General features: G+C 36.9%; 1 protein-coding gene across 3 annotated transcripts; it reads left to right on the top strand.

Moving 5' to 3' along the window:
• The first annotated feature begins 24,393 nt into the window (after positions 1-24,393).
• Positions 24,394-25,758, top strand: LOC131048530 (LOB domain-containing protein 40). Of its 3 annotated transcripts, none has more exons than XM_057982504.2 (3): positions 24,394-24,530; positions 24,684-24,896; positions 25,052-25,758. In XM_057982504.2, the coding sequence occupies exons 2-3, from the start codon at positions 24,707-24,709 to the stop codon at positions 25,648-25,650; spliced, it is 789 nt and encodes a 262-aa protein (XP_057838487.2). In that variant the 5' UTR covers positions 24,394-24,530; positions 24,684-24,706; the 3' UTR covers positions 25,651-25,758. The 3 variants fall into 3 exon arrangements, with proteins under 3 accessions (XP_057838487.2, XP_057838486.2, XP_057838485.2); XM_057982503.2 differs by having other exon boundaries at positions 24,520-24,596; XM_057982502.2 differs by lacking the exon at positions 24,394-24,530 and having other exon boundaries at positions 24,583-24,896.
• Positions 25,759-26,002: the final 244 nt, after the last annotated feature.

Here is a 26,002-nt window from a genome sequence, read left to right as displayed (position 1 = left end):
TATTAACCCCAAAATTCTGACTAATTTGAGCACTATGTTGCCCCAGACTATTCGCCATTTCCTCAAAAAAAAATGCAAAACTATGTGGAATTCGCCAATTGGCAAAGATTCGCCACTAAAAATGTAAATAACCCCTGTTATTTCCTACGACTCTCTAGAACTATTTCCTAAGTCAAGCATTTTAATTGAAGATTCCACGTATTTTAGTAATCTTATTCAAGCATTTTAATTAACCCCTTGGACTAAAGCATTGAATATAAGAACACATACATCATAACAATGCAATAAACAAATGAAACCCTTGATCCCATTTGCTTAAAAGAAGATAAAATCGCACACAGGAGAGTAAAGAGTAGGAAACTATATTTGCATTAATATCATAAGCTATCTTTTATCAGATGATAGCCAACAAATTCAAAGGCAGAATGACCCATTTGAAAAAGGGGAACTTGCAATTGTTCTATTACATTTGTGCTCTACAAAATAACATTACAATCCATGTTATTTCCTACGACTCTCCAGAACTATTTTGGACCTAACCCTGTAGAAAAGATCTATTTTACGGAGATCATTCTCATAAAATTTGGACCCTAACTAATGGCCTTGAATTCTCTTTTATAGAAAACAAGGGAGCGACAAGCTTCAGGCCATAAGACACTTGTCAATTAAAACCAAGCCTTTAAGGTTGTACACAATTCTTGTTACAAATCACTCCTCATCTGCATGTTGGCGCCTATGATGGGATGGAACCAAAATTTCCAACTGATTATTCATAGAAACAAAAATACTTAAGTCATGCTGATATCACCTAGACACTCCTAGATGGACCCTGAGATGCTCAGTATATTTCATAGAATTTCTCTTCCTGAAAAGGAAAATAGATCCCAACATGAAACAAGACTTTCCCTCTAAATTAAAGGAAAATCTCCAGCCTTTATGCTCCAGATCAGAGAAAATGGAAAGAGTAACTTGGGGGTAAATAGGATTTGTTGAGAAGGCATTGTAGCTTCCCTGATGCTGCATAGATGACTGGTTGTCGGTCCTCACTCAAACAAATCCTTCTTTCAGTTCCCCATGGGCTCCCCCTTGGAATACTCTACCAACAAAATGCAGAGTAAGAGTAGGGAATAGGCCCGAGGTGATTTTTCTTGAAAATAGAAGGATTTCACACCCCCTCTAGTAATCCCTTGAGCTTTCACATCCCCTCTAGCAATGAACAACATTAAACCAAAGAAATATCATCCATCAAGTGTCACAAAATATGCAACGACCACATTCATAGTTATGTTCGAACACCATCCTCTTACTGATGAAAAACTGTTCTCAGAAAAATGAAGAAACTTGTATTTGTTTATACCCATTTTATCATCTACCTAGTGAATTTATAACCATAAATTCCTTTCAATGTGGCAGTGTTAATCCATGTGAAGAATCATCACTTTGATATCTTCTTCTCAGCTTGTCAGCTACAAATTCTTGCAATTATGCCTATAACTCAAGTCACCACCATTTCCTAGGCCATTACTCTATTGCCACTGGCATGCGTTCACCTTATGTGAATGATTTTAATCTGATCTTTTTCCTCTTTTCAATATACAATCTCCTGCTTCAGGATTTTTGTCAACAAACAAATCTCTGAATTCATCAGAGAACTCATGATTCATCACACTTGAACTGGAAGCTTATCCAAATCCTTTCACATCTCTGAGCTATCATCTTTGACTATCAAATCAATCTTGAATCGACAAGTTTAAATCCCATTCATTATGCCCTTTCCCGTGAGCTATGACCGGTGCCTCCAAAATCCCTCCAAACTTCTCATTTGAAACTCAACCACAAATCTCATCCAACCTAGTAAATCTAATGGTCATTTCTTGCCAGCTTAGCAATTTGACTTTTGAACTGTATATGTGGACCCATAGAATTCTGACTGGATAGTTCCATATCATTCTTTGACCAAGCTTCGTCAGCAATCTCCCTGCAAGCCTTCCTGATCAACCAAGGACACATGGCATCATCTTGTGATGTCGCGGTCCGTAATCTCCCTGCAACTTCCATCGTGGGAATACGAGGGTCATCCGATCTGTTTAATCTTTACCACTTTGTTTACTGTCTGTCAACTCCTTTAGGACTTAAAATTTGACCTTTTACCTCAGGATAAAATATCCTCGTTCATTCTGAGAACATGCAAATCGATGGGACTGTTAGTAGACTGACCCTTACCACCTATGAAATGGTACTACAAATATTTCGACCGGTTATGCTACTAACCCTGTCGATTTCCGTTGATAACATGTGACACAATCTCGTGATGTCGTGGTCATTAAAATCCTTGCATCTTTGATCATGGGTAAGTGCTAGCCGTTGGATCTATCCTTTCTTTAATAGATGGTTGGAGTATTTAGGACTTTTCGGACTTAAGAAAATATAAGCACAGGCATAAGTATTTTAAAAGGGGACCGATAATAGGAAAGATATGTGCTTGACTTAGGTAAATTTTATTTCACAAACCAGTTAACCAACATTTTTCTTAGGGAATAAAAATGGCCTCGCTCATGGAAAGGGTACCCTCCATTTTAAGTGGGAAAAAGTAACAGAAAATATATCACTTCTAGGGTTTTCTTCACAAAAATGTAAATTTTTTTGATAAACCCTAAACCCTAGACCTTGAATCTTTCTCAGAGGATATAAGTAAAAACCTAAAAAATCAATGTTTTTTGGGCTTAAATTTGAAAATTTCATGCAATCAATTTTCAGGGCTATCAACCTCAACCTGTACATTTATATCTGGAGGACAATTATCCTCAATATTAGTATCCTGTACAATATTAGCTTGTTCACTCTCTGTATTAACTAGTATCTCAATATTTGTCTGTACATCTGTATTTACCGGGGGCTGAATTTCCACTATCTTGATATTTTTCAAAATTGAGGGTGAAGTACCCATAATCCCCTTTCCTTTTCCTTCAACCGGGGTATCTACAGTGTTTGCCTTGGTTTCCAGTGAAGTAAAGAATCCCCTGTTTTCTCCAAGAAATTTAACCCATGTTTTTTGAGTCTCCTTTATTATTTCATTTACTCTTCCTAGCATCAAATTAGTTATACTATGTTTTCTATTGAAAACTTTTATGCCTGTCACCTAAAGTGTCTTTTCCATTTCATCAAGAGAAATAGTATCAAAAGATAGATAATAGCTCTTGAATTTTAACATGTTTATCTTCTTGCATAGTTGACAGTCTTCTAGCATCTAACATGTTATACAATTCAGTCAATATTTGGTTTTCTATTTCTATTAAGGCTTTCTTATAAATATCCAAGTATAATAGGATTGCTTCCTCTACCTCTCTTTGATCATCATCCTCTAAGTGATCATAGTAAAATTGAACATTCTTCAACATGCCATCTTTAGTGATTTCATCTACTAATTCTGCACAAGTTTTAGGTGGAACCTTACCAAAATCAGTGTCATCTTCAGATTCTGATTCTGCAATAATAGACTCAATATAAACTTCAGGATCCTTCCCCTTCCTACCTTTCTCTGGGACAACATCAATTAATGCTTTGATGTCCTTTGAGACCTTCCTCACAAATTTTCTTTCTTTCCCTTCCTACTTCTCTCTTTTCTTCCGATTGAACTATGTTTCAACCTCTTGAGTTTTTTGTTATGCAATACCATAGGGCTTCTCTGCCTCATCTATTGGTGCATCAATCAACATTTTTTCATAGGCATCAAGAATCTATGCATCCACCTCATAGCCCATTTCTTCAATCCAAATATTTCAGGACTTAACTTCTTCTATGAGTGTCTCATCCTTCTTTACCATAAAGCATATGTCGGTAGAATATTTTTTTACAATATGCTCAGGTACCCTTATTATAGGCCTCATAGATTTTTGGAATGCTTTAAAATACCCCCAGACTTTATCATCTCCCTGGCTTCCTAAAGAAGCAATTGACTATTTCAATTGTCTCCCTATCGAGATGTCAAATGCCCATTGCCTTTTACCAAAACTGAGTGTATCATTCATGAAATATAACATCAAGAAAACTAAAAAGTTTCCATATCAGAATGTACCCTTCTTTTCACCCTTAATCTTCCCTAGATTTATCAACAACTCATCAAGAATCCAACCACATAGATCTAATTTCACATTCTCTCTCATCATTATGTATGCAGCTAAAATGCATGAGCTGGAAACTGAATTCAGTCGATTTGACTAAGTTACCTTATACCCAATGATCATGCTACCAAATTTGATTTTCATGTCGATGATAGTTCTCACTTTCATGGATCTTATGTCAGATGTCATGTCGATGATCTTTCTCACAAAATCATTTGAGACCTTCTTATCTGGATGTTGCCCAACTCATGGAAAACCAGTGATTGCTCGAATGTCTTTCTTAGTGATTTTGTAAGGTCTATTTAACCATATAAACTCCCCATGTACTCTACTTAGAACATATCTAATTATCTCATCATCAAATTCTGAAATATCCAGAATGTCAGTAAACCCTAGGTCTTCAATATGATTGAATGTCGGTTTGATCTTTCTAGATTCTCCCATCAACTCACTCATATACATGCCCTTAATTTCTAAAGTTCCCAAGTCCTTGATGTGATAGTGAATATATGCCCTAACATCCTCTACATAGACAACTCCCTCCAAAACTGAGAAAATGCTCCAACTGAATCTTCTAGGGTAGCCACATGTGGATACCACTTAAAAATTGGCCTAGGGCAGTCCTTGACCTCTACCACAGTCGGGTTTGCAACAAAAATAGGAATAGAAGATGATCCCACTTCCATGTTTAAAGATAAATACCTTTTGATTTATTTCAATGAAAACCTCAAACAAATTCTTCTAGTCGCCAGTGAGATCACTCAAGAAGAAATCTGATTGCTTTGAATTACCTTGGATTGCACTTAGTCGCTTTGAATCTCTTTGAAGTTGCTCTGAATGCAAGGTAATTAACAATTAAGTGTATTCAACCTTTTAACCTTTGAGAAAAACCCTAATCTTCCATTGACATAAATGATTGCCGGTGAAAGATACTAGATCTTGCTCAAAACATATCCATTTTGGATAATTATCTCCAATGTCTGGATCATCTTCCAGAATGTCTTCCCAGAGCATATGCAACATCTTCATAAATTTTGCCTACCCCTAAGGCATCTGCCTCAGTTACCAGATGAGCTCCCTGTCGATGCAGGAGCAACCTTTTCTATCAGATAAGTAATCGGGACATTCCCATCTGATGATTGTTATTTAGTCTTTCTAACCCATCTTTGAGTATGATCTTGTCGGATTTCACTAACCTTATTTTTTCCTTTCTCATTTGATCCTCTATTGCCAACCAGTGGATTTATGCTTCTATAGAACTTAGCAATATGTCCAACCTCATTACATGCATAACATGTAACATTATTCCTTTGAATTGCTTTTCTAGAACCGGTGAAATTGCTCGAACTGCACTGATTAGCCATATGTCCAAATTTTCTACAAGCATAAAATTTAACATTTATTCTTCAATCTTTTATCTTATGACCAAACATATTGCATTTAGAACATTTACCGGAAGCAGAATCGGGGTTTTGATTTGCTCTGTTTCTACATTGCCTAGCCTAGTGACCAAATCTATTGCAAATAAAACATCTACCATTGAATTTATAAGCATTAAATTTCCTTACCGGTGCCTTACGGTTTTGATCTTAATTAGCAGTATGCGAACTTTGTCCTTGCTCAAATCTAGGTCCACTAGAATCTCCAATCTGCCTTTGTCTCTTCAATAACTCATCAAGTTGTGTTGAGCCGATCTTGAATTTTTTTTGTACTCACTTGCAATAGTTAAATATTCTCTCAAAATTGTCGTTTCTCTCTCAAGCTCTTGTTCATTACTCTGGGATTGTACCAAATCAGTTCTTAACATATAATTTTCATGAGTCAACCTACCACATTCTTGAAATTTGTTGTTCACGGATACAACAAGATTTTCTTCCTTCTTCTTTATGTCCTCAATCTCCTTAGGCATCCTCATAGTTATAACTTGCATATTATTTTTCATAACCATGTTCTCTTGACTCAATTTCTGACATTGTTCCTTAAGTGCATCTTTCTCTTCATCATCCTGACTTTGCAAAAGTTCCTTCCTCCTAGCTTGAACAATTGATAGCCTCTCTTGTAGGGCAAGAATGAGTTCCTTAGTAGAATTCAATTCATCTTGTACCTTTAAGTTCTTCAACCTTTCAACATCATAATCTTCAAGTGCTATCTCAAGTTGCTTCTCCAAATCCATATCCATGGATTCTATTTTTAGGATCTTCCTCAAGCTGTTAAACTTCCTCTGAGGCACAAGGCTCTAATACCAATTGTTGGAAACCAATAACACTGAGAGGGGGGTTGAATCAGTGTTATACCAAAATGATAATTTTTAGCCTTATTAAAACATGCATACACCAACCGGTATACCAGTACATACAGAATTGAAAGAAGTAAAGCAACCAATAAGCCAATCATATAAATGAGAACCATAACACATAGATTTATACATGGAAAACCTCAAACACGAAAAAAACCATAGTGGGATTCATGACCCACAATATCAATCCACTGGCCATATGAAGAGATATTATAAAATATGAGGGGCCTAGACTTGTAGGAAGGCTTACAGCCTAGAGCACACTACTCAATCACAAAAGGAGCCTCACTGACTACATAAAATTCCAGTCTACAATCCAGATAAGTGTGAACTACTAAGATAGCATCTTCTATGCCAATATACAGTTTTGGTTTAAGATCTGTTTGTTTCGGTCTGAAACCCTAAACCCTTTACTAGAATAACCCTTACATAAATTTCCTCACATACATGATCTCTCTGATATATTTCGCATCATATTACATTCACATATCCATAATCCCCTATCATATGTCTCTTCTGTCTCTTTTTTCTCTATATAAAAAATGATCTATCAAACTATCCTATATACCCTATACAAATTTACATGCCTTATGTTGGCTTAGACAGATATTTACAATATCAAACTACATGTCAGCCAGATAACATAAATGTATAAACATTAAAATCAATTGCCAATGCTAGATTTAGGATATGTCAGCCTCTAATACCAATAACCTTTACTAAACCATGTCAGCGTGCATTGTCGGTAACCAAATAAATCCTCTTGTACTGTCGGTGCCGATGTCGGTGAAGTATCTGTGAAGTGTCTACCGGTATACCATAGAACCAAAACATGAAGCCATAACACAATACCATGTTTCCATCGATGACAACATATTTAAATCAACCAATTGAGTGTCAATTGCCAATAATAAAATGGTCCTAAATCAAATTCCCAAATGCACAACACCACGGGAAATCTCATCAAGATCAACTGCAACACGCTACACCACCAGCAAAACCGCATAACATGAAGAACATCACCGGTTCAGCAAAATCACCAATAACTTGCACAACAATCAATACAGATCATTAAAATGAATAGGATACAATTAGGAAATACCAGCAAGCACATTGGAATCATCAAAGACAACTACACCAACACCACTTATCAAATCTTCATCTATCAACGTCTAAAACTCAGCAACACGCAAATAACAACTACTACCATGAAGAAAGATAACCTGCGGAGCACCAAATCACAAACCATCTAAAATGAAGATAAACAAGACCATCCCAAACAGTATCCAAAAAAATCAACACAAAATTTGATCACACCGGAATATAGAGGAGGAAATACTAAACTCTACAAAACTCTTATTAGAAAAACAAACTGCAAAACCGGATCATATGATACGATCAATTAAGCTTCCTGGATCAGCAAAATAAATACAAAAGAATATAGTGATACTAAAAATCTCCATACACCAAACTATAATCCCAAAAATCCAATCTTCAATCACCAGAGTAGGAATATGTTGACATCAATGACAACAACATATCCTAGTAGCAACAATGTCCAATAGATCACAATAAAGATGTGTCTCTGGACATTTAGTCATTTTTTATGCATCTCTAGTGCAGTGGCATCTTGTAATTACAATTGAAATTTCAAGTGTCATTTTGTAAGAAGCTTTTGACACCCTAGGTGTCATTTTATGTATGTACTAGTACACATGTAGGACTACATGTGTCCTAAGTCAAATAGGACTCTACCTTTGACTTGGTCACAAATTAGCTGTAAATTTTCTAGTTTCATGTTGCACTTCTCCTCTATATATATGAGGGACCTCATTGTAATAAGGGGATGATTATTAATCTTTAGGGAAATGCAACAAAACTCTACCCATATGGGAAGCACTCTATAACTTTGTTTTTAGATGTAAATCAAATTGCAATCAATAAAAGAGACAAGTTGCCTTGAATCTTTGTGTCAGAAAGAGTTGTAATGTGACAACATTATTCAGAGTTGATTATGAGTATCGTGGTGTTATTTGAAAGAGATTTAAACCCAATCTTGTAGTCTTTGAGCTTCTTATTGTGTTTATAATTAATGATTTATTGTCAAACTTGATCTTGTAGTCTTTGAGATACTTATCACATTTGAAGCTAATGTTTCATGTTCAATCAAAGAGATAACTTGAAGTCTTTGTGTTTTTTTTACCTTCTACGTTTGTACATTTAAGGTGAAGTCTTTGAGCTACATATATTTCATCTTTATTCTTGAAGCTTTATAGGAAGACGTAGAAAGACTTTGAGATTTCATGAGCTTCTTGGTTGTATTTGAAAGTTTATTGTAAGAAAGAGTCATCTATTTGTAAAGGTTGATAGGATAGTGATAAAAAGAAGACATTGAGCTTTATTATTACTTTCTCGTCCCAAAGTTATTTTCATAAAAAGGGACCAATGGGAGGCTTTGTACTCTTATGGACACTTTGCTTCTAAGTTAGTATAGATTTTATATCACTACAAATAAGAAGTGTTTTCAGCTTTAGGAAAGAAAATCCATTCTAAATAGAGAATTGGGTTAATACCTACTTTGAGAAAAGAGAGAAGTATCTTCTTGAATTATTGTAAAGTTAGGACATAGTTTGTAGTGCAAAGGGGTAGCCTTCCCTTGTAAGTAGGAGGGACCATATCTTGTCTTCTAAGAGATATTGTCTCATGTACTATGGTGAAACCCACATTTTGTAAGCCCTCTCAAGTTGACAAAATTCTCACCCAACAATATTTTAATTTTAATTTTCTCCAAACTCAAAAAAAATCAACATGTCTAGCTAATCATTCCTTATTTCTTGAATTTACCTTACTATAATGAGGAATGGGCTAACTCTGCTAACTAGATGATCACACTGAATAATGGGTCAATATATCATATTAGAGATTAACCGTAGTTTTGTATCTAATAGAGTGTTGATAATATTTCTTGCATTACTCAAGGCACTATTGCATTTCTTTGAATCACATACATTCCCACAACACATGAGATTACATTACATGATCATATTACACATCTATATTGTACTGTTGATCATGCATAATATTATTGTATCACTTTCAATATGAGTAAAAATTAAAAAACACCTTTAATCTTCTCATTTTTTTGGTAGATAGTTAAAATTACATATAGTGTATTTTTAATTTGATTATAAAGTGGGAGTTACTCGTTATATATATTTACATTATTTTGCACAAGTTTTATGGATTCCTCATGCTCAAAGTAATTCAATAAGGATCATCACATATCATTTTTCAAGTATAATATTTTTTATGGGTTTCTTAATATTTACTTTTCATGTTAATTATTAGACTATCCATATGTTTTTAAATTTATACCAATGTAACTAGATTCACATGCACATCAAAGTAAAGCTAAAATGTAATAGGTAAATTCTCATATCCATACACTTTCACTATTGTCCATTTGGAGGAATTGATTATGTGTTGCATCGATGTTTTGTCATTAATGTCAATACTAGTTTTTTTGGATGCTTTACCGGCACCTTTCTGGTCCCGATAGGTTGTGTTGTTTCTGGTTGGATTGGATCCGACATGATGTGGTATGATTTGGTTATGGAATTGGCTTACTCATGTTCATATTCAGTCATTTGGTTTTGGTCTGGTGATCAAATGCTATCTTGTTTTCTTGTAAGCTTGGTTTGTGGTTTCAGCAAGGGTTTCACCATCAGAGCTTTGATGAAGATCTTTTGATGATATGCATAAGTGGTGTTGGTGTAGCTTCTAGTATGGATTTAGGATGTTGATGGTGATCATGTTCAAGACTTGGCAGATTGGGATCATTTCTTTGGCATGTATGGACCTATATTGGGTCCCGGTTGATCCAGGTTATGGACTAGCTTAATGTAATGCGTGGATTAGACCTCTCGATGTGTTTCCATGATGTCTTATGGGTTGGATTGATGAATAATGATGAATAGTAAATACTCAACACATACTAAGAGGGGGGGTGAATCAGTATAGACAAAAACTTCTTTAACAACTTTAAACAACAAAGACTGCACTAACCAGTGAACAACATCACCGATCTAAGTCAAGTCAATATCGATAAAACCTAGTGACTATAAAAGTCATAAACCGGTAACACTTAGATCCTCACAAAACCTAATATCTCATTTCCACTTCACCCATATGCTTAAAACCTAATATCACATTTCCACTTCACCCATATGCTTAAACAAGTAGTGCATCAGAAATATAAAGACCACTGGATCAACATGCTTTTACTACTTAACAAAAAACACTAAAACATCACATGAGAAAGCATCACACATAACATAGTCATTTTTCACGTGGAAACCCAACTCGGAAAAACAACGGTGGGATGAATACCCACAAGTTGCTCTTGAACTCTTTTGAAGTCTTCTCTGTTAGGAGCCTAGTCCAGTTAAGGACTTTACAATAGGTTATGCTAGGAACCAATCCTACTAGGGATCACCTGGTTAAAGGTTAGAACCCTGTTAAAGGTTACCTCACAAGAGGATTTGAAGAACTCAATGATTTTGAGTCACCCTGTTAAAGGATTTACAAAAAGCCTGTTAAAGCTACCTGGTAAAGGGATTTTCCAACTATTGAAATGATTAGAGGTCAACTGGTAATACACTGATCTGATAACAACACTCAATGCTAAGGCAAATCCACTTTAGTTCTTATACTTCTGCAATCACACTTTGCAGATCTCTACTCATTGCTCTGGTCTAGCAAGAATCAAGTATCTCTTCACTTGGATACACACATAACATTTGCCAACAACTTCACAATGCAAATCATCATTGACCTTATAGACAACAATTAGGTTGGTAGCATAAACCCTAAGCATCTAGATTATCAATACAGTTGGTCCAATCCTGACCATTTAATCACATTGCATAGAGTAAAACAATCTTGAACAAATCTCAAGATTTTCTCCATCATCTATTCTTCACCTCTTCTGGAAGCTGATAACCCATCACGCGGTCTCCACCATTTACTGAGATTTTGCACATTCCCGAGGTGGATAGAATCAATCTTCTTCATGCAAGATCCTCAAGAAGATTCTTCACGTGCACAAGGCTGATGTGGCAACGTGATCTCATCTTCATTTCAATTCTAACTCATCATAGAATGTCATCGATTGAATCACACATACCTAGAATGCATCACCCAGAAACCTCAATACAAACTTTGCATACACCGGTTCACATTCCAACATATCAGTTCACCTTTTCGCATATATCGGTTCATTCCATCATATCAGTTCACACCATTTTACCGCTTCACTTGTACCATCACACCGGCTCACTTGCCAGATCGCTTACTATAATATATTGGTTCATACTTCAGCATATTGACATCAATGACAACATACACCGTCATGTCATCATACTATGCACATATGCCAGCAATCTACCCCTTTTGCATTGATGGCAATATACAAAGATATCTCTACATCTTCACATCTTCTCCCCAGTCTCTTCCATACTATATTTCTTCATGTATATATCTTCTCTGCTTCACATCTTCTCCCCCTTTGACAACAATGCCAAAGTGAAGGCATAAACATCCATGTTCCACTATGATGCTCCCCCTGAGGAGTAGCATCCTTCAACACATCAATCCTGAAAATATTGATCAATGCAACACCTGACTGATATAGAGAACATACCTTTAGTTCAACTATTGAAGGGGTAGCACCCCTAATTCACCTCTTAAATAGGTAAATGTAGCCTTCGGTAAAGGCTTAGTGAATATGTCTGCTAAATACTCTTTATTGGAAACATGTTCCAATACAACGTCTTTGTTCTGAACTTTCTCCCTCAAGAAATGATACTTGAGCTCAAAGTGCTTGGTTCCAGCATGCAATACCAGATTCTTGGAGATATTAATTGCACTTGTGTTGTCACAAAATATACCCACTCGTTAAGATACAGGGACTTTGAAACCACTTAATACATGCTTCATCCAAATTGTTTGAGTGCGGTTCATAAATGCTGCTACATATTCTGCTTTTGCTGTGGACTGAGAGATACAACTCTGCTTCTTACTCATCCATGAGACTAGTCTACCACTGAGAAAGAATGCACCACCTATTGTGCTCTTCCGATCATCCACATTACCAACCCAATTGGCATCAATAAACACTTTGAGATTGAAATCATTACTGTATGGATACTACAATCCATAATCTATACTTCCCTTCAAATATCTAAGAATCCTCTTGACTGCTACCAAGTGGGATTCTCTTGGACTTTTCTGAAAACATGTAGCAATGCCCACTGCATGTGCAATGTCCAGTCTGCTGTGTACTACATAGTGCAACTTGCCAATCATTGACCAGTAATCTTTCTCATTCACCAATATTGAGTCATCTTCTTTTGATAATTTACAACCGATCATCATAGGTGTACCGATCGGTTTGTTGTCTTCCATGCCAAAGGTCTTCAACACCTCTTTGACATACTTGGATTGAGTGATAAAGATACCATTTTTCTTTTGTTGAATCTGTAGTCCAATGAAGAACTTAATCTCTCTGATTAGTGACATCTCAAATTCCTTCTTCATCTCATCTGCAAATGCATGGCTCATCTTGTCATCTCCACCAAAAATTATGTCATCAACAAACACTTCACATATCAGAATCTGACCTCCTTCTAACTTCAGATAGATATTGTTGTCTTCACTTGTTCTTTTAAATCTAATCTTCACAAGATGGGAGTGTAAACATTCATACCATGCTCTAGGTGCTTGCTTCAATCCATACAAGGCTTTATGTAGCCTACACACCATATCACTATCTTCTGATAGGGAAAACCCATCTAGTTGCTCTATATACACTTCCTCTTTAAGTATTCCATTCAAGAATGCAGATTTTACATCCATCTGATACACTTTGAATGCCTTAAAGGTTGCATATTCAAGAAGCATTTGAACTTCTTCCAATCTAGCTACTGGAGCAAAGGTTTCTCCATAGTCTTCTCCTTCTTCTTGAGCATATCCCTTACATACCAATCTTGCTTTGTTTCTTACCACTATGTCATCTTCATTCAACTTGTTTCTAAAAGCCCATTTGGTGCCAATAACATTTTTATGCTCAGGTCTGGGCACCAAAGACCATGTACCATTCTTTTCTATCGGGTCAAGTTCCTCTTCCATATCCTTAATCTAGTCTTTGTCTTTGTGTGCCTCTTTAAAAGTTTTGGGCTCAAATTCAGAAATCATGCAAGAACTTTCTCTGACCTTTCTTCTTGTAATAATTCCTGCATCCTTATCTCCTATGATCTATTTTGGATCATGATGCAGCTTTACATACCTAGGAATGATCTTGGTTGATTCCTCTTGCTTTTCCTCTTCATCCTCGTCTTCATCTTCATCAACATCTACCGGTGTAGGAATACTGTTCCTTGTACTTGGTTGTTTTGCAACCGATTCCCAGAAGGTTACAACTGGTTCATCTACCGCTCGCTCACTATCAGTTTCCTTAGGTTTCTCAGAGGTTTCATCAACTCTTACATTGATACTTTCAACAATTCTCTGAGTCCTATTGTTAAAACACTTGAGAGCTTTTCTCTTGGTGGAATACCCTAGGAATATTCCCTCATCACATTTTGCATCAAACTTGCTATGGTATTCACTTCTCTTGATATAAAACTTGCTACCAAACACTCTAAAGTAGCTTACTACTAGAGTTTTACCAGTCCAATACTCATAAGGAGTTTTATCCTTACCTTTCTTGATGAGTACCCGGTTCATAGTGTAGACTGCAGTGCTCACCACTTCTCTCCAAAAAGTGTGAGCAACCTTCCCTTGAATCAACATTGTTCTAGCTGCTTCAACTATAGTCCGGTTGTTCCTTTCTGCTGTGGATTCTGGGGGGCAGAAAGTTGCCTCTTGATACCATTCTCTTCACAGTACTTATTGAATTCTCCAGAAGTGAACTCACCTCCTTGATCGGTTCTAAGGCATTTGATCCTCTTACCGCTTTCTTTTTCAACTAGTGCTATGAAGGCTTTAAACTTTCCAATAGCTTCAGACTTATCTTTCAAGAATGTGACCCCCATCATTCTTGAGCAATCATCAATAAGAATCATAAAGTACCTATCTCCATAAACACTCCTAGTTTTCATAGGACCACACAAATCAGTATGCGCAAGATCAAATAAATTATCTATTATGAAAGATTTACCTTTGAAGATTGAGGAAGACATTTTTCCCAGTTGACATTCTCTGTACAAAGGATTCTTCGATTTTTTCACCATAGGTAATCCTCTAACTATCTTGATCTTACTAGCCTCCACAATATTATCAAAATTTACATGGCAGAGTCTCCTATGCCATATCCAACTGTCATCAAACTTAGCCATTAAACATTGACTGATATTTATATTCAACTGAAATAGGTTACCTTTGGTCTGCATGCTGGTGGTCATCAGTTCACCACTCTTTCCTTTTATTTTGCATACTCCATCTTTGAATTCTAGAGCGAGTCCTTTATCATTCAGCTGGGCAACACTCAAAAGGTTATGCCTAAGACCTTCTACCCAATACACATTATCAACACTACTTTTTCCATTTAAAGAGATGGACCCTTTGCCTTTTACCATACATGGTGCATCATTATCAAATTGGACTACACCTCCATCATACTCTTCCACAAACAGAAACTTTCTCCGGTCACCAGTCATGTGGTGAGAACAACCACTATTAATAATCCACTCATTAGAATTATCAAAGTGGGAGACAAGAGCCTTCTTGTCTGACACATCTTCCTTGACATCCACAAATACTATGTCTTCACTTTCTTCATCTTCTGATTCATCATCAATGACACCTTCATCAACTGCAACAAGACAATTTCTCCTATTTCCTCCTTTGAACTTTTTGAACTTCTCCGGTTTATCCTTATTATCACTGTTAGGACAGTTGACAACAATGTGTCCTATCCTATTTCAAGAGAAGCATTTCAAAAGGGAGCTTACCTCTGTATTTTCCAGTTCCCTTAGGAAGTCTCTTGTCTAGAAGAGCTTCAAACTCCATCAGGATCTCCTCATCATCCATATCTCTTCTTTGTCTAGGTTTGCAACTAGTACTAGCTTCTTTTCCCTTTCTAGATAATTTAACAGATGCTCTAACTTCTCTCGTCTCCACAATCTTCACAATAGAATCATCACCTTCTGTTCATTACTCTCTTTTCTTATCAGATGATTTCTTGCCAAAAAATAATTCAGAATCCAGGCGGTTAGGGTTTCTTCACCATCCTCGAGGCAAATCAAATCCAATCAGATCTTGCAAGATCTGATCACCTTGAAGTCCATCTCTTCATCTCCATCATTTTTGTGCCTTTTAAGACACATTTTATAGAAAAGGGAAACACGATCCTTTATATAGATCTGTATCTGTCAAACTACTATTAATACCTATGTTGTTTCCTTCTCAAGGTATTCTTTCAATCTGATCTTCTTGCTTTGATCCAAGTGCCAACTACTCCCCTCATCTTCCTTTGTCATTCCTTCTTCCTCGAGCCACATTTAGTCTGATGCAATCCCTTGATTTGCGGTTCCTTCATTAATGGTGAATAGCTGATTCATTAACCTTGTGGATGAAGCTTCACCAACCACACCCTACTTGCCACCTCAACTTCACACAACATCACACCGATCAAGACGTGACCTTCCAATGTTTAGTCGGTCCAATAAACACATACTGGTAAAACCCTTTGCTAGTAGAGTGTTCTTCTTTTGTTGACCGGTATAACATCCTGTACCGGTTGCACATCTTAACATTCTTCCTCTTCATCATTAACCAAGAAACCATCCTCCATGCTCAATCTCCACTGGTTGATATGAATGTCAACTTAGTGCCAAAATGCCAACAATCTCCCCCTTTGGCATTGATGTCAACTTCTCAGACTTCTCACAGTCCACTCCATACTAGTACATTTCTCCCCCTTTGACATAATGACAAAGGGTACTTGCACACTCCCCCTTTGATCCATACTATGCTCCCCCTGAGCCACATAGACCTTCCTAGGCATAAGATACAACTCCCAACTTGTGTCAGAGGTACTCAAACGTGCTTACCGGTAGTGGTTTGGTGAAAATGTCTGCTACTTGTTCACTAGTAGGAACATAGTCCATTCTTACCTCTTGTCCTTCAACCTTCTCTCCGAGGAAGTGGTATTTGATTGCAATGTGTTTTGTTCAGGAATGCATGATCGGATTCTTCACTATGTTGATTGCACTCGAATAGTCACACCAAATGAGAATGGGATCAGTGATGTTCACTTGGATATCTTTGAGAGTCTGCTTCATCCAAAGCACTTGAGAGCAACATGTAGCAGCAACAATGTATTCAGCTTCAGCAATAGATAGGGAAACTGGGTCCTGCTTCTTGCTATGCCCTGAGACCAACCAGTCACCCAGAAAGAATGCACCACCGCTTGTGCTCTTTCTATCATCAATGCATCCTGACCAATTGGCGTCAGTGTATGCTTCCAAAATAAAATTTCCTTGTTTAGGATGCCACAAACCATAGTTGAGTGTTCCTTGTAGATACCTAAAAATTCTGCTAACAACATTCATGTGTGACTGCTTTAGTGCAACTTGAAATCTGGCCACCATGCATACTGCCTGAACTATATCCAGTCTTGAGGTAGTTAGATATATTAGACTGCCTATCATAGATCTGTACAAAGTTTGATCCACTACCGGTTATTCATCATTCGTACTTAATTTGTTGCCAGTCACCATGGGAGTACTTATTGGTTTGCAATCTTCCAGTTGGAATTTCTTTAGTATCTCCTTTGCATACTTGACCTGTGAGATAAAGATTCCTTTATCTTTTTGTAGTATCTGCAAGCCAAGGAAGTAAGTCAATTCACCAAGCATTGACATCTCAAATTTTGACTGCATTTGATCAGCAAACTCTTTGCAAAGAGTATCCTTTTTGCCACCAAAGTTGATATCATCTACATACACAACCACAATAATCATGTAATTCCCATCTTTCCTTATGTACAAATTATTGTCAACACTTCCCTTTTTGAATCCCCGCTCCTTTAGATACAGATCTAATCTTGAGTACCATGCTCTGGGGGCTTGCTTTAGACCATACAAAGCTTTCTTTAACCAACATACAAATGTCTCATCATCATGCAATAGAAATCCTTCTGGTTGCTCCATGTATACTTCTTCTTCTAAATTTCCATTTAGAAAAGTAGATTTTACATCCATTTGGTACACTTTGTAGCCCTTGTAGGTAGAGTACGCTAGAAACATCCTAATTGCTTCTAATCTAACCATCAATGCAAATGTTTCTTCAAAGTCAATCCCTTCTACCTGAGAGTAATCTTTGCACACTAGTCTAGCTTTGTGCCTCACAACCTTACCTTCTTCATTCATTTTTTTCTGGTAGACCCACTTTGTGCCAATGATGTTCTTGTCTTCCGGTCTAGGGACTAATTCCCAAGTCTTGTTCTTCTCTATCTGGTGCATTTCTTCTTCCATGGCATCCATCCATTCTTGTTTTTTACTAGCCTCAAGGAAAGTTTTGGGTTCAACTTTAGTCATGAGGCATAGGTTGACTTGTTCATCATTTCGGGCAAGTCTTCTTCTAGTTTGCACACCATCACTCTTATTTCCCAGAATTTACTCTTTTGGATGATTCAACTATACATACTAGTTGGAAACCTTCCGAGGTGCTGCCTCAGGTTCAGTGTCAAATTGAACTTCAATATTTTCTCCATCGGAGTCATCATACCGGTTAATGTGTGGTTGACATCCTTTGTGCATATCCTCATCAACTCTTACATGAACACTTTCAACAATTCTTCTTAGTCTTTTATTGTAGCATTTGTAGGTATTGTTGTTTGACGAGTAACCAAGGAAGATCCCTTCATCACTTCTAGAGTCAAAGCTTCCCAAACCATCCATATCTTTCTTAATGAAGCATTTGCTTCCAAAAACTTTGAAATATTTGACTGATAGCTTCTGGTCATACCATAATTCATAAGGTGTCATCTTGTTGTTTGTTCTTAATTGAACCCGGTTCAAGGTGTATGTAGCAGTATGAACAACTTCTTTCAAATAGGTATCCAACAGACTGGCCTCATTCAACATAGTTCTAGCCATCTCCTTGACTGTCTCATTCTTCCTTTCTACCACACCTTTTGCTATGGTGTTCTAGGAGCAGAGTATTTCCTTCTAATTCCATGTTTTTCACAGTAATCTTCAAACTCATTTGATGTGAACTCTCCACCCCTGTCTAATCTTAGACATTTTAATTTGTACCCACTTTCCTTTTCCACAATCTTTCGAAAGATCTTGAATCTTTCAAATGCTTGCGATTTATCTTGCAGAAAGGTGACCCATGTCATCCTTGAGTAGTCATCAATGAAAAGCATGAAGTATCTTTCACGGGCAAGTGCTCTTGTTCTAGTTGGACCACACATATATGTATGCACAATTTCAAGTGGCTTTGAGGTGTTGTGCTCCTTTGTCCTGAAACTTACTCTTGTTTGCTTGCCTTTTACACATTCATCACAAAATGTATTTACTGGCTTGATGATGGGTGGAATATTCCTCACACACCCCTTTTTGCTTACTACAACCAAGTTATCAAAATTTATGTGGCCTAATCTTCTGTGCCACAACCAACTTTCATCTACTTGTCCTAATACATTGGGACTCATAGCATTCCTTCAAATTATAAACATTTCCACCAGTTCTCTTTCCTTCTGCCACTACTCTACCGGTACTGTCTTTCTTTATTTGACAATCAGTTGAGTCAAAGATGAATTTTTAACCTTTGTCACACATCTGACTCACACTTAGTAGATTATGTTTGAGGCCTTCCACATAATATACATCATGTGCCTTCAGTTTTCCATCAATGCTTAGTGTTCCTTTTCCCTTTATTTTGATGGAGGAATTGTTTCCAAACCTTACTCATCCACCATTCTAGTCTTCAAGATTAATGATTTTTATTTTGTCACCAGTCATATGGTTTGAGAAACCACTATCTACCACCCATAGATTTTTCCTTTTGGCATGCAAGGCAGTTTGCACTATGAGACTTGATTCTTCTTCTTCCTTTTCTTTCTCAGCCCAAACTGGTTTGATTTCTTCCTTGTAGTCATCTCTTGTATTCTACTCAAGTTTAGATACCAGTCTTTGATCAGGATTTTCCTTCACTTGCTTGATCTTCTTGTTTCTGCATAATTTGGCTATGTGTCCAAATTCTTAACAGTTATAGCATTTTATGTTTTCAATAAAAGAAGCATCCTTAATTCTATTGTAGGATATCAGTTGGTTCTTCCTACAATCAAAACTCTTATTTCCATATCCATTGGACTGACAGCAAACAACATTCATCTCTCGAAGTGCATTAAATGAATTTCTTCTTTCAAAATTTATAGAAGGTTTATTGCTTAACCTACAGTCAGCTATTTTGTGACCAAATTTATTACATCAATAATAGTAACCATGAAAATTTGATACATACCGATCATGTTGTCTTGGTCCTGAATGGAACTGCCTCATTGGGGTCTTCCATTCATGTTGTTGAATCTAGTGAATCCTTCTCAGTCAATCCTAGCATTCCTCCTTGGATTTGCAAATTTGTGCATGAAATGTGACCTTCGGTTCATTTCTGTATACCGGTTTGGATGCTGATTTCCAACAACATTAGCATATATCTTTTTATCGATTGCCTTTCCTACAGTGAATGTCTTCTTTTCTTCTCCTTCAATTGAAGAAGTGAACATTATCTCTTTGTCAGATTTACCTTTGTGGGTTGATCCTTGACCAACTTCAAAGCCTAAGCCACCAGTGTCTTTGGATTGCTTTTGTTTGCTTAACATCTTATCCAAAGCTTCAGTGTTACCTTCATACTTGCTTCTTATTTTTATTTCTTCCTTGTTTTCTTCAAGCTCCTTTCTGAGATTTATTATTTCTGCTTCCAGCTCTTGATGCTCCTTTTCTTTCTTTGTCAAGTCAAGGGTTGTAGCTTCACCGATCCTCTTAGTTTCTTCCAACTGCAGCTTCAAGTCAGATGTGATTTGACCGAACTCTTCTAGAGACTGCTTCAAGAGATCTTGTTCATCTACTGCAACAAGCTTAACTCTCTTGAGTTCTCTTCTTGTTTTACTTAATTCTTCAAGTGCACTGATAAGTTCACTCTCCAAATCCACTTCAGCCTCAACATACTCTTCTTCCTCATCTTCAACAGCAGGTCTATCAACTGCCATGAAAATATTTACTTTTATGTGGTTCTCATGGTCATCATCTTCTGATGCATCCTCATCATTTGTTATGTCATCCTCAATGGTATATAAGCTGTTTTGGTTCTGGTAGTCTCTTCTTCCTTGTCGATAGTCCTTCCTTTCTCTATCTTTGCCGATAGATCTTTTGAACTCTCTTGACTCATCTCCACCAGTTTCTTTGTGAGGGCAGCTTGCAGCGAAGTGTCCTACCTTCCCACAGTTGAAGCATTTAAGTGGTAGCTTTCCTTTGTACTGACCTGATCCTCTTTTGAGCTACCTGACAAAGTTTGCTACTTCAGCATTAGAGTCTTCACTAGATTCTTTATGGGTAACAACTTCTTTTCTTGAGGAAGTCTCATCGGTTGTTCTCATCTTATAGGTTGTTAGGGAACCAAATAGTTCATCCATAGTAAAAGTCTTCAGATCCTTGGCTTCTTCTATGGCTAACACTTTAGTATCATATTTGGGAGTGAGAGATCTGAGTATCTTTTTGACAAGAATTTCATCTACAATCTCTTCACCAAGTCCTCTAATAGTGTTAACATTTTCATCAAATCTGTGAAGGTAATCTGCAATTTTTTCATCATCTTTCATTTTGATGCTTTCAAGTTGGCTCCTTAGAGTTTGTAGTTTGGCCTCCTTGACCTTTGCATCTCCCTCAAACAACCTCTACAACTTGTCCCATGTTTCCTTAGTTGAAACACAGTGCATGAATTTGACAAATTCATTATCGGATAGTCCACTCAAGATGGCATGTTTAGCCTTTGCATTATTTTTATACTCCTTCTTTGCATCCGGATCAATGGGAGGAGTATTAGGAATAGCATACCCATTCTTGACTAACATCCATACATCAAAGCCAATAGATGAAATATATGTCTCCATTCTTCTGCTCCAGAAGGCATAGTTAGATCCATCAAACATGGGGGCTTTTGAGGAAGCAAACTCACTCCTTGCCATTGTGCTCAAATTCTAGAATTTTCCCAAGGTTTAGAGATAACCGAGAGCTTGGCTATAATACCAATTGTTGAACACAGAGTACAACTGCGAGGGGGAGTGAATCAGTGGTTCCTAGATCTTTTCTTTTTCTGATCTAACTTGAGAATATCAATTATGTACTTAATCACATAAACAACCAAACCGATAATAAAGGAAAGAGAGCCAAAGTGACCATACACATATAAACAACTCACAACACTAGATTTACGAGGAAAACCCAATATGGGAAAAACCTCAGTGAGAAAAGTTGTTGAAGTCTACTACTCCAATCCAGCCTCATAGGTAAAACATAGATTTACAAAGATTTTGGGCACCAACCCAAGGAGCACTAACCCCTGCACTTTTAGGGCACCAACCCCTGCACCAAGCTCCGACTTGGCGATGTCTATTGAAATACTATTTTAATGCAATTAAGGCTTCTTGCTGCAAATGAATTTTGCAACTCTTGAACCAATTAACTCTCTATTATCTTTCTCTCCTTTTCACACACAGTCTCTCAGTACATTGTGTCACACTAGGATGCTGCCTGCTCTGCCACGCCTTACCAATTAGGCTCAACTGCCTGACTGTGAAACTATAGGTAGAATCCCCTTATTGGTTTGCCTGCTTACTCACATTGTAACTTGATCGAAACCCCTTCTCAAGTTTTATCCTTCTAACTTCTCTCGTCTCCACAATCTTCACAACAACATCAACACCTTCTGTTCATTGCTCTCTTTTCTTATCAGATGATTTCCTACTAAAAAGAAATTCAGAATCCAGGCAGTTAGGATTTCTTCACCATCCTCAAGGAAAATCAAATCCAATCAGATCTTGCAAGATCTGATCACCTTGAAGTCCATCTCTTCATCTCTGTCATTTCCGTGCCTTTTAAGACACGATTTACAGACAAGGGAAACACGATCCTTTATATAGATCTACATCTGTCAAACTGTTATTAATACCTCTGATATTTCCTTCTCGAGGTACTCTTTCAATCCGATCTTCTTGCTTAGATCCAGGTACCAAGTACTCCCCTGATCTTCCTCTGTCATTCCTTCTTCCTCGAGCCACATTTAGTCTGATGCAATCCCTTGATTTGCGGTTTCTTCATTAATGGTGAATAGTTGATTCATTAACCCTATGGATGAAGCTTCACCAACCACACCCTACTTGCCAGCTCAGCTTCACATGACATCACACCAATCAAGACATGGTCTTCCAATGTTCAGTCGGTCTGGCAAACACATACTGGTAAAACCCTTTGATAGTAGAGTGTTCTTCTTCTGTTGACCGGTATAACATCTTGTACCGGTTGCACATCTTAACATTCTACCTCTTCATCATTAACCAAGCAACCATCCTCCATGCTCAATCTCCACCGGTTGACATCAATGACAACTTAGTGCCAAAATGCCAACAAAATCTTGGTGTCATGTGGATGGTATTTATTCTTAATTGGTTTATTTGTTATTCTGGTATTTGGTTTAAGCATTCTGATATTAATGTTTTGGGTTACGGTATTAAATTTTTTAAATGCTAAATGTTCTGGTAATCTATGACAACTAATTCACCTCCCCCCCCCACCCCTATAAGTTGTCTTCTGGTTATTTCAACTATCTAGCATTCACATCTATTTTTGTGTCCACCTTGGTGGCATGGCTTAGTAAAATAGCATACAAACAAGTTTCATTATTTTTTGTTTGGTTTGGATCATGCCCTAATCCCTATTTGCACCTACTATATCTCTACTTAGACTTTTTCATGTGCGTGTCATTTACGTGACATTTATCCATCTCATATGCACTAGCTTTTGTACATTCACTTCAAGACTCAAATTGTCATTTTATACCTATAGTTTATTTTTTCACCACTAGGTATTCACTTATTTCAAAATTGGAGAGCATAGAAATGAACCCAAAATAGAAATCATTAAATTCAAACTTTCTCATCCCCTTCTACTAGCCATTATGAGCCAAGTTGACACACATTTGTGTGACATGATGCTATGCCATGGTAATTAAATATATTCAATATACACTTAATTTTAACTAAGACATATGAGAGATACTTTTTAAAAGAACACATAGATTACTCTTTTAGTTTCTAAAGGAAAAAGAATCACATTTGCATGTTGATAAATGTCGCCTTCAATATTTATCATCATCATTCTTCAAGTCCATCAAAGAGGTTTAAGTTGATAAATTCCTAAGTGATGTCCTTACACACCATCTTGACACATTCAAATATGATAGCATAGGAGGCAAGTAGGTTTGTCGAAAAGCTTTCTATTAGAATTTTTTCATGCAATACATTTCAATCTCACGTGTTAGGTCAAATCTTTATTGCTCAAAATCAATCTGATGACACTAAAAAATCAGCCAAATAGATTTCAATGATCGTATAGAATTTGATACATCCATCATACTACAACATTAATTTTTAAAAAAAGACAAACATATTCATATAACATCAATAAGATTCTTCATCTAAATACCCATATAAACTAGATTTAATTTTTATATTATTGAACCCATCTTTTATTAATTTAGATTAATTGTTTACTTGTGGATTACATTTATTTAACTCGAGAAGACTTTATTCTCTTACAGTATTATGTGCTAACCATTTTCAAAGAGATAATATCTTTTTCAAAGTTAGGTTGTGTGTAAAGATTGTGAGTATCCCATTCTCACCGATTTCTTTAAAGTATCTCTTCTAGCGAATTCCTTGAGACTTGAACATGACTTATTGTATGGGCCCATTCTAGGTAACGAAGATCTGATCTTGTTACAGTCACAATCGAACATTTCATTTCTCATAACCCTGGCCTTGAAAAAGAGTAAAATATCTCTCTCTCTCATGTTAAAAATCCGGCATTTAGAGCCCAAATTGATATTTGTTTAAGGTTCGCTTTTGTCAGCAATTTATTCTTGGCTATGTTGTGAGCAATTTATTCTTAACCAAATGAATGTTATTGCTGTGTGTTGTGCAGATTTCAGTTTAGCCCTGGATCTGATGAGGATGAGCTGCAATGGCTGCCGAGTCCTGCGAAAAGGCTGCAGTGAGTCGTGCGTTCTGAGGCCATGCCTTGAATGGATAAAGACTGAAGAATCTCAGGGAAATGCAGTTGTTTTCCTGGCCAAATTCTATGGCCGCACAGGCCTCATCACTCTCATTGCCAACGCCCCTCCACACTCCAGGCCCGGTTAGTTCGCTACATGGGTCTTTAGATGCATCTAAGATTTCTTAAGTTTTTCATACTTTTACAAATCTAAGATCTTTATATAATGAAACAATTATAATTTATTCATTATGTATATTACAATTTTGTATGTATTTCACCATATGATTTTGGTTCAGCTTTATTCAGGTCTCTACTGTACGAAGCCTGTGGGAGGCAGCTGAATCCGGTCTACGGATCAGTTGGTCTGCTGAGCTCTGGCAATTGGGCGCTATGTGAGGCGGGAGTGGAGTGTATTCTTGAGGGATCGGACCTCATTCATAACTCAAATCTATGCGACCATCCAAATGGTGCCCTCATGCAAAGCATATCAGGGGAGTTGCAGAGAGTGAAGGACAGAGGCAAATTCAAGTGGGTTCATCCTCACACTAACCTCAAATTCAGAGAACGTCGTGAATTCATTAACGATATTATTGAGATTTCAAGTGGTGAAACCCAAGGCAGGGGTTTTGATATAAGAAAAACCAGCCAGGATAATTCTATGATCTGGAGAACAGATGTGTATAGCAGTGCCAAAGAGAAATGCGCATCCTCATGTGTTGATTCACAACACCCAGATGATTTGGAGGAGTATAATTTTTTTCACACCCCTAACGCTCAAGTTGAAGCTACAAAAAGTAGTGAGGTGGAGGTGGAACTGGAACTCACACTGGGTGCTCTAAAAAGCTCTTCCCCTCCCAACACCAATATTGCCTCTTGTACTGTAAGACTATCCTAAATCGGAATACATGAGTACTGTGGGAAAGTACCGTATGAGTTAAGAAATAGTACTTAAAAATATTTATGGTTTTTGAATGCAGATTATAAAAGAAAAGTGTTTTTGTTATGGCAACTATTTTCATGGTTTCTAATTGTGGAGTATATGGAGAGGGGCAGTGCTGACAAAATTGTCTCTCTTTATTAAAAGTGATTTAATTATTATTATATATTTTGGGTTGAGTGATACGATTTTATTTCTCACATTAATCGAAAAATGTAAAAGATTTTTGTGCGTTGAGTGGGACATCCTTTATTTTCTACATCAATTTTAACTTCTCAAGATATAAATCACCTTTTTTTAGTTATATTGT

This window comes from Cryptomeria japonica, chromosome 2 (assembly GCF_030272615.1).
Source record: "Cryptomeria japonica chromosome 2, Sugi_1.0, whole genome shotgun sequence".
NCBI classification, from domain to species: Eukaryota; Viridiplantae; Streptophyta; class Pinopsida; order Cupressales; family Cupressaceae; genus Cryptomeria; species Cryptomeria japonica.
Note: the sequence above shows the minus strand (reverse complement) of the source record. Positions and strands in the feature narration are given on the sequence as shown.

Excerpts from the sequence above, each read along its gene's own strand:
- LOC131048530 (XM_057982502.2), top strand. The coding sequence starts at position 24,656 with ATGAATGTTATTGCTGTGTGTTGTGCAGATTTCAGTTTAGCCCTGGAT. Across the intron at positions 24,897-25,051 it reads CCCTCCACACTCCAGGCCCG|CTTTATTCAGGTCTCTACTG; the intron begins GTTAGTTCGCTA and ends ATTTTGGTTCAG.